Source organism: Lates calcarifer, linkage group LG2 (genome assembly GCF_001640805.2).
Source record: "Lates calcarifer isolate ASB-BC8 linkage group LG2, TLL_Latcal_v3, whole genome shotgun sequence".
In the NCBI taxonomy this organism is placed as follows: Eukaryota; Metazoa; Chordata; class Actinopteri; family Centropomidae; genus Lates; species Lates calcarifer.
The window spans coordinates 10,853,339-10,866,169 of NC_066834.1; the positions used below are offsets into that span (position 1 = coordinate 10,853,339).

A 12,831-nucleotide genomic window follows, 5' to 3' on the forward strand; every position below is an offset into this window, starting at 1 on the left:
AATAATGAGCTTGCACTGACTTTTGAGTTAAACTCCACATATGAACTAGTATAATCCCTTTAGGAACTTCTCATAATTCCAAGAAAGGACAGCATGAGTCCACAGTGACCTTTTAAGATTTAATTACATTTTAATATAACCATATTACCCCTCTGGTAATTTTTTTGTGAAATCTTTGGTTCTGAATAATGACTGTATAATAAAATCACCTCATGGTCATTACACCCCACTGTGGAGACCACTACTCCGTTACTTGCCTCCATTGACATGAGTGACAAAGAGAAGCTTTCCCCGTCCTATTCCTCTCTTTAACCCACGTTGTGTAAGAGTGGCAGAGTGAGGGGGGTAAAAAAAAAAAAAAAAGTTATAAGAACTTTTTCCTGCTTTGAGAGGAAAGGCACAAAGAGCTTAGAAGCTGTCGGAATTTCTCCCTTGATTTGTTGACCACCAGCCCCGTTTAAAAGACATTGTAACTTAAGAAATGACACAACCAGAGCAGAGATTTTGGACGAGACAATTTCTTGAAGGATGGGGACGTATAGGTAGGGGTGGAAATAAAACGTATTAAAACAAGAAAATAAAGGATATTTGGAGTTTGTTTTGTATTTTCTATTATGTAACATCATAATAATTTGTCACGGTTGAAAATTTGAGACCACCTTTAGATGAAAAACACCGCGGTAAACAGAACCTGCTCCCCCATAGCGTGTATTTGGTACAACCCACAGCTCCTTTTGGTAGCTACAGCGTCGGTAACTAGAGCACAACATGTTGGAGACCGTGGCCGAGCTGTTCCCCTCAGAGTTAACTTTTTAATCCCGGTTTTGTCGCGTTATCACACACAAGAGGAGGAGGCGGAGGAGGCCGGGGAGAGAAAGGGGGCTAAAGAGTCAGTCATGGTATGAAGTTAGCGTTAAACCAGGAGCGTCTTCTCTTAACAGAAGCCCGTTGATATTTAACTGTGAGGAGAAGAAGAGGGAAAAGGGAGAAGGGAAGCCCGGAGAAAGCGAGAGAAAAGCGGGGTACAAGATGCAGCTGGCCGCATTGCTGTGGGGAGCCCTGATAACTTTACTGCTCAACCAGACTCCAGGTGAGAAAATGTCCGTTTAATGTTGTTAAGTGGACTCGAAACTGCATGTGAGGTGAATGGAGGTATTTTTTGCACCGCCGGTGTTTGGTAGTAGTAGGTTTTTTTTTTAATTCCCTCCTTATCAGCTCTGTGGTGGTTTGACTCGCACATTCAGACATCTAAACTCAGCAGCCAAGTTTCCCCCTTATTAGAGAGCGCAATTTAGGTGGTTAAAATAGAAACTCTAGTGGAAAATGTGTGTGAGTGTGCGCGTTCATTCTTTTTTTGAATCTTGTTTGACAACATGCTTGTGCAAGTGTTGAAGCCGATGTTCCGAGCTCTCAGATCTGCAGCTATTCATCGCATTTTATTGATTTAACTTGTGAAAATGTTGCTTTTATTTTCATATTTTCACTTGTGGCGCTTATTATTATTATTATCTTGAAGCTTTATTTGCACTATGTACCCCACTTATCTTGTATGTCAGCTGTACGTGCAGTTGGAATCGTATGGGTTTATACAGTGCGTTGTAATGCATTGAATTGTAATTATATGAGTTTATGGAAGATTTTGTAAGTGGCTTTTGGTGTTATGAGAAGGTTGGTCTGCGTGCATTACAGTATGATGGGTATGCCTGAGTGTATGCCTGATGTCCTGTCACATCTCTACATTGATGCAGTTTGCCATTCAGTCCTAGCTGATATGGGATTTAAAACCCCACATCTTTTATCAGTTAGAATTCTTTTCTAAGCCATGGCTTGTCTTAGATGTCTAGAAGCTGAGAATAAAACATGAAATGTGTGAAAGAGAATATGTGATGGATTGTGCGCCTTTGCGTGGTTTATAAGCTGCTAGAAAGTTCTGTGCAGTTTGTTAAAACAAATCACATTGTTGTCTCTGTTATGCAGATTATCCGCTGACTTTAAATAAAATAAAATTCTCCAGATATGACAGCTGTGTTGGTGGATGCAGCCCTTATCTTTCTGTTCAGTTTAAAATAACCAGGCACACTGCCCTGTGCTCTGATTGCAGGTGAATGGAGTTGTTTATCTATGATAACCTACATCCTGTGCCCCCCCCTCTACCAGCAGCCCTTGTAATAGAATGATTTCCACCACCCCCTTCCTATGTTTTCTCTAACACCTTGTATTTACAACATGTTAGAACAGCCGCTGGAATGCAGGGACCCTATTGAAGCTATTTCTAAACAGACACACATACTGGGGCTTAGCGTCACACACACAGTCTTACACACAGTCTCACACACACATGGGTGCCGTGCCCTATGACATGACATGAAAAGATTTACCTGACAGGATTGGAAAAATTACATCTGTAATTGGCTGGTTGGACCTCAAAAGGAGGTTGCTGTAATTGTGACATCTCCTAAATGTCACCAGGAGACTGTCTCCAAAATGTCAGCCAGATAAGATTCAATATCCCAGTTGAAAACAAAAGCCCCCCCAACCACAGATGATCCACATCCTATTTATAGTTGGGTCTCTCATCCTTTCAGATGTAGTTATCAACGTCCCGCCCCGCCCCAGATAAAGTGTGTGTGGGGGGGGGGGGCTGTGCTCTTTTGATTATGGACTTGTTCTGTCATAAAGCAATTAAGTCTGCCAGGCCTGTATCATGTCTTAAACACGTCGTTGTCTGTTGTGCATGGATGTGAGGTGCTGCTTTTGGCATTTTCCATTGTGTCACACAACATACAGCTCAGCTGACACTGGCTTTGCGATGTCAGTGACTTTTTGAGGTGCTGAACCTGGTGATGTATAGTGTTTCATTCCAAATTTCAATTCAAGATCTTTAAATTTGATCGTTTTCATGCCAGGAATTCTAAATACAACATTTTCCCCCCTCAGAGGTTCATTTTTGTCAGGATGGAAAAGCCTCTGAAATAGCATTTAAACCCTCATGTGACACTGACAGTCAGACATGCACTAATGATATTATTTTAGGGCTAGTGGCTCTCAAAGACAGGATCTCATACCACAGCTATCCAGTGGTTGGGAAATTCCAGGATACATAAAAAACCCAACATAGATAAATATATATTTAAACAATTAATTGACTAAATAAAATGTTTAAAGGAAAGATGAAATTCTAGTGGGCCAAGACTTGAAATGGCAGTATTGGTGACAAATATTGGCAAAGTGACATATTACATTTTAAAATATACATTATGGGATTTGTGGAAAGATGAAAAAGTGGTTAAGGTTATCATTTATTAAGCTGTGTACAGTATGGTACTATAAAGGCCAGCCGCCAGTCCCAGCTGACAGTAGATGACCCAGGGCTATGATTTATGAGTCTGACTGTGTGTGTGTGTGTGTGTCTCCAACATGTGTGTCAGGTCAATATGCCTTCTCAGTTAAGTCTGGTGGCCTTGCGGTAATGGGCTGAGTTGGACTAATGGCGTGTTGGAGAGTGTGTTACACACTTTAATGATGTGCTCTGGGACAGCTCTGCCCCTCACCCACTCAACTGAACCCTCCTCATTTACTAATCAACTATTGATTGGATTCACAGGTTGACTCTGAACCTCTGGTGTTGCATCAAAAGCATCCCTCCATAGTAGATCTCAATTGTGCTTATAGTAGAGCGTCATTCAGATAAATCCATAATCCAGTGTGGTTGGGATGAAATTTTCACTGTAAGTGATGATCCCTCTCCTGCAGAACTGAGCTGGACTAGACAGTGCTGCTGTGTGAATCTGACAGCTGGGCAATTGTCCAAAAATGTCCTTCTTTGAATTGGGTTGGTTGGCTTTATCTGCTGCAGCCAAACAGAGAAGAAGAAAAGAAAAGGGATGATGAGAAGTAAAACACTATGAAAAGAGGTGGGCTGTAACATGCGATTACTTATATCATAAAAAAGTCCATTGTAGTTTTGCAGAACTCAAGGCTATACCTTCAGATTGCTTGCTTTGTCCCACTGGAGGGTATTCAGTTTAAAATGATATAAAAAAGAAAAAGCAACACATTTTTCCTGCACCTGAGATAAAGAGCGCCTTTGCTAACATAAAAAAATGTAGTGCACTTTTAATACAAAACATTAACCTTCAGGGAAAAATAGCAGAGCAAATGCCATATTTTTATGAGTATGGTTATTGTCTAGGTGGACATCTACTAATAATGGCCCATTGATCACAATACAAGTACGGATGGATGTCGAACTGCAGTACTTTTTTGTTACTGAATATTGAAAACTGTCAAGTACAAAAAGGTTGCATCAAATGTCAGCCTCAGAAAAGAGACTGAAAGAAGAAACTTCGAGATGTAAGACCAGTGTACAGTACAAACTGTGAGAGAGAGGGAGGCAAGGGGGAAGTGGGGAGTTTGGCCTTGTGTTCGCTATACTGCCCTGCACTGTGGTTCAGGTTGCTGCCGGTCTCTGTGCCCTTCCCTGCTGCTTGTATCCCTTTGTTGGATTGATTAGTCCCCTGACGTTGCCCTCCTCATCCTGGACTAACACACACTCTCACTAGTGGCCTTTTCAGAGAACCCGCAGGCGTGGTCTTGCGTACCCAGCGAGCATTAGAATGTAAATTTATGGTTTTGTCTTGCAAAATAGCTCCAACACCACATTTGATTAAGTGTCCTCAGAGTAATTGTGTTGGTATTAATGGTGTCGCAATGTTGATATTTCCGAATAACTCAGCCTACAGACAGATTTATTGCTCGCCATGAGTTGTTTTTGGTACAGATTCCACTCTGCAGGCGACGATACTTTTCTCTGATAGGGTACGTGGTTTTGGAGGATGTGGCCATGGCTCATGTCTGTGAAATGGGACCCCATTGTCTTTCCTCGTGGCAAGGTTTGATTATTTTGGCATATATGCAGATTCACCTTTCACTCTGGTGACTTTTGTGTCAAAGCTGAAGCTTTTTGGGGACTTCAGGAGGAGGAGGAGGAGGAGGAGGAGGAGGAGGGCAAAAGTTTCATTAATGGATCTGAGACTGGAGCTGTTCTGCTGGATGAGTAGTGTATGTGATTTTCGTGTACCCTCCTCTGGTCTAGCTGGTTAGGTTGGTGTTGGCCAGGCTCTTGCTTGCACCAGGGGAAGGCAGAGTGGGCCACCTGATACCCCCACTGTGCTTTGTGTGTCTCTGCTGAGGGGATGGAATTGCACCTCCAAGGTAGCACTGGAGGTAACCTATGATTACTTGATTCCTAGCCCCCCACCCCCAACATTCACATATGGATAAATGTCAGACCTCATATCCCCCCACCCCCCACCTCTACTCATGTTCCCCCACCTCCCTATAAATCACCTGACTCTCTCCCTGCAAGGCCGGCCTCCTCTGCGAGAGACCCCCGGGCTCTCGTCTTTGGGGCCGTTTCTGATTTCAGAACATGATGCCACGGCCCCAGGGCCCATTTCAATTATGTTCACAGCACTAATATATGTCACAGATGTCAGCTCTGAGAGCACAGGAGCAAGCAAACAAAGTCAACCATTGGCAGCCCTCAGTGCGTTAAGCAATGGATGGTGGTGTAACAACAGAAAAGATCAGTGTCAATGGCTTTAGTCCTGTTACACTGCTTTTGCTGCTGCTTTTACACAGTAGTAGGAGTATGAGAGAAAGCCATGTGTGTTTGTTTATGTTAATGACCTGACGATTGAGGGAATTTAAAGTGCTGTTTAGCTTCTTGATCTTTGACCAAACAAAAGTCAAAATAATTAAGATGCATTTGATGAAAATGAACCTTTGGGTCCAACTCTGGCTGATATATATAGTTTTCTTGTTGATCATTCAGCATTGGGTCAGCAGGCAGCTGTGGATCAATTTGTAGAGGGGGTGGCAATTACTTGTTGGCTTGGTGGTTTAATTCCCACCTCCTCCAGTATACGTGACAAAGTGTCCTTGAGCAAGACACTAAACCCCAAATTGCTCCCAGTGGTAGAGCAATTTACCATGAATGTGTAAGTATGAGTGGGTGGATGAAAGACAATGTGCTGCATAACTGCAGTTCATTCTCCTCTGGAGCTGGTAGCACCAGCGAGATTTTACCTTAAAATGTGTATTATAAAAATCTTACTTTCAACGTAATGAAAACTTCTTGTTTGTTTTTAACAAAAATAGTCCCAAAGAAATATTCCTGTCACTTTTTGACAGTAAAGTTTCTCTGAATCTGAATCTAAATCTGAAACCTCAGGTAACACAACAGATATGCCTACAGGGTGCAAGTTGGTCTAATGACATCACTGTTACAACAAATGTACTGTGATACTGTTACTGTCTGCTGTCTTTTAAAGTTTTTATGACATGAATTCAGGCTACATCACCACAGAGGTTTGGTATTGAAAGGGACGTTTGTCATTTTTTAGGCCATGTAGTATGAAGTTCCTTGGGGGTTGCAGATTATTGGAGACTGTAATAAACTGTGGTTCTCAGTGGGGGTCTGCTGTAGAGGACAGAAAGATAAGCAGGACTGGAGACTCGCTGTCTGAGCACAACCAGTGGAGGGGGGCAGGGACACAAAGACATTTTGAAGGACACGCACATACAGATCCATAGTAACTTAATTCTTCAGTGGCTTCACTCCTCCTCTCTCACTCTGACTTGGGGGGGGGGGGTTTGGAAGAAGACATAAGTGTCAAATGATCGAGGCTTCAGGAGATTGCTGTGATGAAAGGCCCCCTTCCGTCCCTGAATGTGGTTTCAGCCATGCATTAAAAATAAGCCACTTATTCTTGTGTATTGTCTCGCCTCTTTGCAGACAAAAAGAAGACATTTGTCTGATGCTAGTGTCTGTATGGGTTCAGTCTTTACTGAGGGGCGAAAGGGAATTTGTGCTGCCATATTTTCAGCGTGTCTAATGGGTTAAACTGTGCAGTGGGCCACACACACAAACATATGGTTTGGAGATTACTTTTATCTCTGGGCAATAGAAACATCTGAACAATTTTTCAGTGTGGGACAGTTGTCCCCTTGTCATTTTTTGGGGAGGGGGTGTCCAATGAATCTTGGAAATGAATGGCCAGCTGAAAGCTTTATGCTTGAATAGGCAGCAGTTAATCATTAATATCCCTCTGTTGGATGATCTTTGCTTAACAACTGATGAAATTCCTCAGATAAACGTTTTTAAAAAAAAAACAAAAAAAAAAACATCATGAATTTAATTATCAAATGTCCCCATGATGTTTTTGATTTATCAAGGCTGTGAGTAACCACATTGTTAAGGAATACTAATTTTTGGTCTTGGTTTCTGTATGGAATTTATTGACAATTAGAAAAATGTAGAAAAGCTCCAGGCTTACCCCTTAAAGGTATCTTCATCCAAAAACCTAAAAAAAAAAAAAGCTCAACATGTGCTGGGTCTTCTAGCAGGGTTAACATCAACATGTTTACATCCTCGTTCCTCTCCCGCTGTGTAGACCATAGACAGAAAACAGATTGGGTGAGAGTTCAGGATATAAATGAGACAGAGACAGGCTTCTTTCCTAACTGGACATGGCCCCATTCACTATGCTGAGGTCATGGACTATGTGTGTGTGTGTGTGTGTGTGAGGTTCCATGCAGTGTAGTAGAAAACATGTACACATACACACACAAATGGCCTGTCCTCTACACAACCTTATAGACAGAGAGAGATGAGGCTTTTTCTGTTAATTGATGTCAGAGCTGTAAAAAAAAAAAAGCACCAAAATACTCTCAGAAACTCATGCAGCACAATTATTGAACTCCTCCTCTCTTGCCTCATAAGTTCCAAACAATTGTTGCTTCACCAGAAATATTAGTTACTTCAGGTGGAGCTTCTGTGTTATGAGGAGGGGAGAGCAGAGCATGGCAGGCAAGTAACATATGTGTGTGATATTTATTTTGTTTTTTCTTTGACTCTGGGTCATCATTGGAATCCACTGCAACTGCTTTGAATCCAAGCTACCTACAGGTGCCAGATTAAGCTGCAAACTTAAACAGAGCCACCTTTCAAACCTACAGGAGGTCAACAGATTTTCACTGGAAAATCTCAGCTCAGAGCTGCATGACCATTTCTGTCCTTTTGTTTCCCAGGTATGTTTAAGTTTTTGCCAAACAGCTGCCTCAATTCTCATGTGGGATCGTTTTCCTTTTCTTTCTGTTTTCCTGATCATATCTCTGCTTTTCTGCTCAGCACTTTCAACTCTACCACGTTGCTTATGGTCACCATCTTTAACTATCCTGCCCACCCCGCCTGTTCAACAGTGGGGGTCCTGCAGATGGGGGCCTGCAGCTGTCTCATAGAGTACCTCCAAAAGGAGCCTGGATGAAGGCTCCTCACCTCCCTCAACGTGCCTGTGTGCACAAACAACCTGTTCAGGCATATGTTTCAGAACACACACACACACACTCACAGCTTCAATCTCAAGCTTCAGATAAGATTAGACTGTGGTATGATTTGTCTGAGACCCCCCACACTTTCTCCCCAACACACACTGATGAGTGTTAAATCCTGTAACACGTCAACAAATCCTGTCTGTGCATTTATACTATGAGCTAACTAATGGACTTAAGGTGGAGCTTACAGGCCTGCTATATTGATGTGGTGAAAAATAAGTGAACCCCATAGTTTTCTTGTCTCATCTAAAATAGCCACATAATGGACATGGGTTATTATTTTCAGTTTTTGTTGCTCAAAAGTAAAAATTAAGAATTTAGCTTTATGTCATTTGATAACCAGTTTTGCACAAAAATAAATGAGCATTTATATGCTTACATATAATGAATGTAGTATAGTGTGTTTGAGTAAAGCAAAGCTTGGATCACCTCAGATGTTATCATCAATTCCAACATCATTCTAATAAATTCACAGAGAAATGGGAAGCTTTGAATAGTGATAATCAGCATCTCTAACATTTTGCACCTCAGTGGCAAACTGTGTTTATGAATAGAATCACAATTACTGCTGCAATAGGTGGCTAAATAACTCTGGTCAGTTGTTAATGGCTGATGACACAACCTGGTTAATTAATCTCCGGCATTTTCATCCACATGTCAGACTTAGCTGTTGTCCGCGTACCAGCTGACGTCAGCGTGTTGCTCAGCTCTGAAGGAAAAACAGCTGAACAGGCTTGGGTGACTTTTTGATCACATTGTGTACAGTATGAGCACATGGTGTATCAGTGTTGGTTTTCCCTCCCACACCTCCCTGACCCTCTACAACTGCAGGGAACCACCTGCTACATATCTGATGTCACTCTAGTTGTTAAAACCAGCAGGAGGCACGCTGTAGCACCTATGGAATTAAAAACATGTCCAAAGAAATCTTAGACACACAAAATCCTCCTTTAATGTAACACCAACTTCCAAAGGCTGTCAGATGTTTGGCAGTGAAGATAAAAGTGTAAGAGAGGACAGCTCTCAGCTTTTGGTTTGGTTTTAATCTGTCAAAAACAATTTAATACAAATATGCACTTCCAAAAACTCTTATTTTGTTTAGTGATTAATCTTCTGATTATTCTATTTCAATCAAGCGATAAGTTGCTTTTTCCATAAAATGTTTAAAAATTATTTTGTTTTATTTGATCAAGAGTCAAACCACAAAGAAACTCTATTTACGAGTTACTAAAACAGAGAAAGTAGCAGATTCTCACATTTGAGAAGCTGGAACCAGATAATATTTGGCATTTCTGATTTAAGAAATTACTTACATCATTTAATTACCTGATTTAATTATCAAAATGGTTGATTCCTCTTCTTTCCATAGACTATTTGGTGGATCATTTCAAAAAACACAAATACCTACAACAAACAAGAGGAATTCAATAGAATATGTGTCCACAGAGATAAGAATATATAGAATGACAAGGTGATTGATGATCCTATCAATGATTGAACAGACAACTTCCAGTGGCACATGCCCATGCTGTTTTTAACGTGATTGTTTATTGAGTAGTAAGGCGCTGTATATGTTTAAATTGCAATAACATCCTAATTGCTCTGCCTTGGTAATCCATTATTTATTAGCGAAATATATAATTGATATTTATATTTAAAACTAAAACATGATACAAAACTACCTGAACCCTGCTCCCTGCAGAGAATTTTCTATATATACCTTCTGACAAAGGGTATTCTCAAAGTCACACTTTTGAAATAGCACGAAACAAAACTAAGATCTTATGTAACACAATCAAGATCCTGTGCACACAACTGAAACATGCATGGGCAGAGACTGCTCTGTCTCTGGTACATTAAAGACTTAAATGGAAATTGGGACATACCATACCATAGGGAACTAACTGCCAGCTAACAGAAAACTGAGGTGTACAATTACGCCACTTTTACTTTCTTGCAGTAATTACCGTTCAGGTACACAACTTCATACACACTGTGGCAGCTGAGACTTCCTCAGGGCTTGTATGAGCTCAGAGTGCCTTTGCCCTTCTAGAGTGACATCGCTCAATGTGGTCCCCTCGATACTGACGCACAGTGATGTCACCTGAAAGTGTGAGAGCTGAAACCTGACTCTGGACACACATACACAATGCTTGACCTGAGAAAGTGCACTTGCCTCACAGGGAGTCACTGATGCAGGTGGATCACTGTACCTGTGTAATACATATGTCACGAAGTGGAAAAATTTGTGTTCCGTGGCTTTCTTCTCTGCCTTATGTCTTCTTGCTTATGCTTCGTCTTTACATCCATCCCCCTCTCTCTTTCTTCCTCTCCATTTTCTTTCAACGGACCCTTACCCTGCTGGCACTAACTCAGCCAGGCCTGTGATGAGGGAAATGGAGGTGGTAGCTGTGGCGGTGGTGAGGGTCTTTATTAAACAAACAGTGAAGGGCTTTGGAGGCCCCATTGAGGCCTGGAGCTGGAATGGGGACGCGACTGAAAGCACTGCACTCCCTAATGAACTCGAGTGGCCCATAGAAGCGGGGCCTTTTCACAGAAGCCAAGGAGGACAAAGTGTCAAAACAAGCCCAGCCCCTCTTCGTTCACAGGGGCTAAACGCCGCCTTTTGACTCTGTGGAGTGTGGGCATCTGAAGGGGAGGCCATGAGGAGAAAGCAGGGGGAGGCAGAATGTACTTGTTAAAACAATGGCCTCTTAAATCAAGCACCCCTCCTTGCCTCTCTTCTTCTCCTTAGCTTCTCTGCTCCAGCCTCCCTAACCCCCCCTTGTATCGCCTCGACTTCTAATTAGACCTACTCTTGCACAAACAGTTGAAAGCCCCATATATTGCGGGGGCCTCAAAGGAGAGGCTTTGGAGTTGCGTCTCTGTAGCAGTGTTGCCTCTGTGGAAGGTCTTAGTATTCAGAGGAGAGCCCTGTTAGGGCTCCTCAAAGCACTCAATCTGCCACTTGGGACTTGTGTACCATCATGTCCTCTCCGTTTGCTGCCGCTACTCTCTGTTTTTCCCTCTTTCTGAGCCACTCCACCCCCTCCATTCCTCGTCTCTCCCTCTCTATCCCACCCTCAGCCAAAACTCTGTCTTCTGTTTGTGACCCCTCCGTTGCTCCTCCATGCTTGGCTGCTTGCGGGGCTGAGGCAGGAGCCGTGCACGGCCGGGACTGAGCGCTTGCTGCTTCCCTCCCCTCTGTTGTTTAGCCATGGATGAAAAGCAGAGACAAATATGTCTGTGGTTCAAAGTCCATCCCGGCAATTACAGTGACTGATTAAAGAGTTGGCCTACACAGGCAGCTATGTATAATACTACAACTCCCACTCAGTGTTTCATAACACCACCTTCAGAATAGAACTTCAGAATAGTGCCTGATAACGGCCCATGGCTGGCTGCATCCACTGTTTATGGTGCAGTGATCGAGAGCTGCTGCCATAAAAGGGGCATTGTTTTATTGTTTGTTTTATGTTTTATGGCCACAGTTTATAATAGGCAGAGTAGACAGTGTTGTATTTCTGTGCATTAAATTGACAAACAATACAGAGAACTAAAAACCAAAAAGTGTGAAAGAACAGTAGAGCAGTCAATGACTACACTAGTGCTGCAGCAATCGATCAGTCACTTCTCAAATATGCCTGCTGTTTTTTCCATTTCATAACATTAAAAATTGCATATATATTTTTCTTGGCAAAGTAAGCAATTTTAATACATTACTAGGATGGGAATCTAGCATTATTTGTTACATTTATATACTAATTGAAGGGACAAATTAATCAATAGGAAGTCAATAGGAAAAATCATCTCTCTTAGCACGGGACTGGACTTACCAGTGTCTTCTACATGCAGCATCCTCATGCTTGTGTTTATTGCCTAAAGTGTGAAATGTATATCTGTCTTCTCTTGCCAAACAACCACATCAGCCTTGCAATGCTGGAGCTCAGTTACAAACAAAAGCTGTATTGTTTGGTGTTGTTTATGTGCACATTTACACTCAGATGTCTGATTTACCTTGGACTTCCCTGTCATCATCACATACATAAATGGCCTTAAAAGCAGCACTGTGATTACTGTAAGGGTCAATTTCAAATTATAATGTAAACTTAAGGAATGTCTGCAAAATCTGGACTCTTTTTAACTTGTGATCTCTTCAAAGGCATGCTGTAATCACTGTATAGCTGCAACTTCAAAAAGAATGCAACTGATTTATCTGATTTTTTGTTGGAAAGATAAGCCATGGTAGCAGAACTGATTAGATTTTGTGCTGTAACTTTAATATCAGTTGCTAAACAGTATTGTAGAATTGCTAATCTTCTTATACCTTCTACTTTTGAATGTATCTGGAAAAGTCCAATACTTGAATGTCAGCATATAAATGAGAGCATTCTTTAAAAGCCTTTAAAAATGATTAAGAAGTAGTGGATGTGC

General features: G+C 41.8%; 1 protein-coding gene across 3 annotated transcripts in view; it reads left to right on the forward strand.

Annotated features, from left to right (window-relative positions):
- Positions 1 to 762: 762 nt before the first annotated feature.
- Positions 763 to 12,831, forward strand: part of lrp4 (low density lipoprotein receptor-related protein 4) — a 105,589-nt gene continuing 93,520 nt past the window's right edge. For all 3 annotated transcript variants that reach the window (XM_018683327.2, XM_018683328.2, XM_018683329.2), the window contains exon 1: positions 763 to 1,090. In XM_018683327.2, the coding sequence (XP_018538843.1) occupies positions 1,030 to 1,090 (61 nt within the window). In that variant the 5' untranslated portion in view covers positions 763 to 1,029. The remainder of the gene's footprint in view (positions 1,091 to 12,831) is intronic.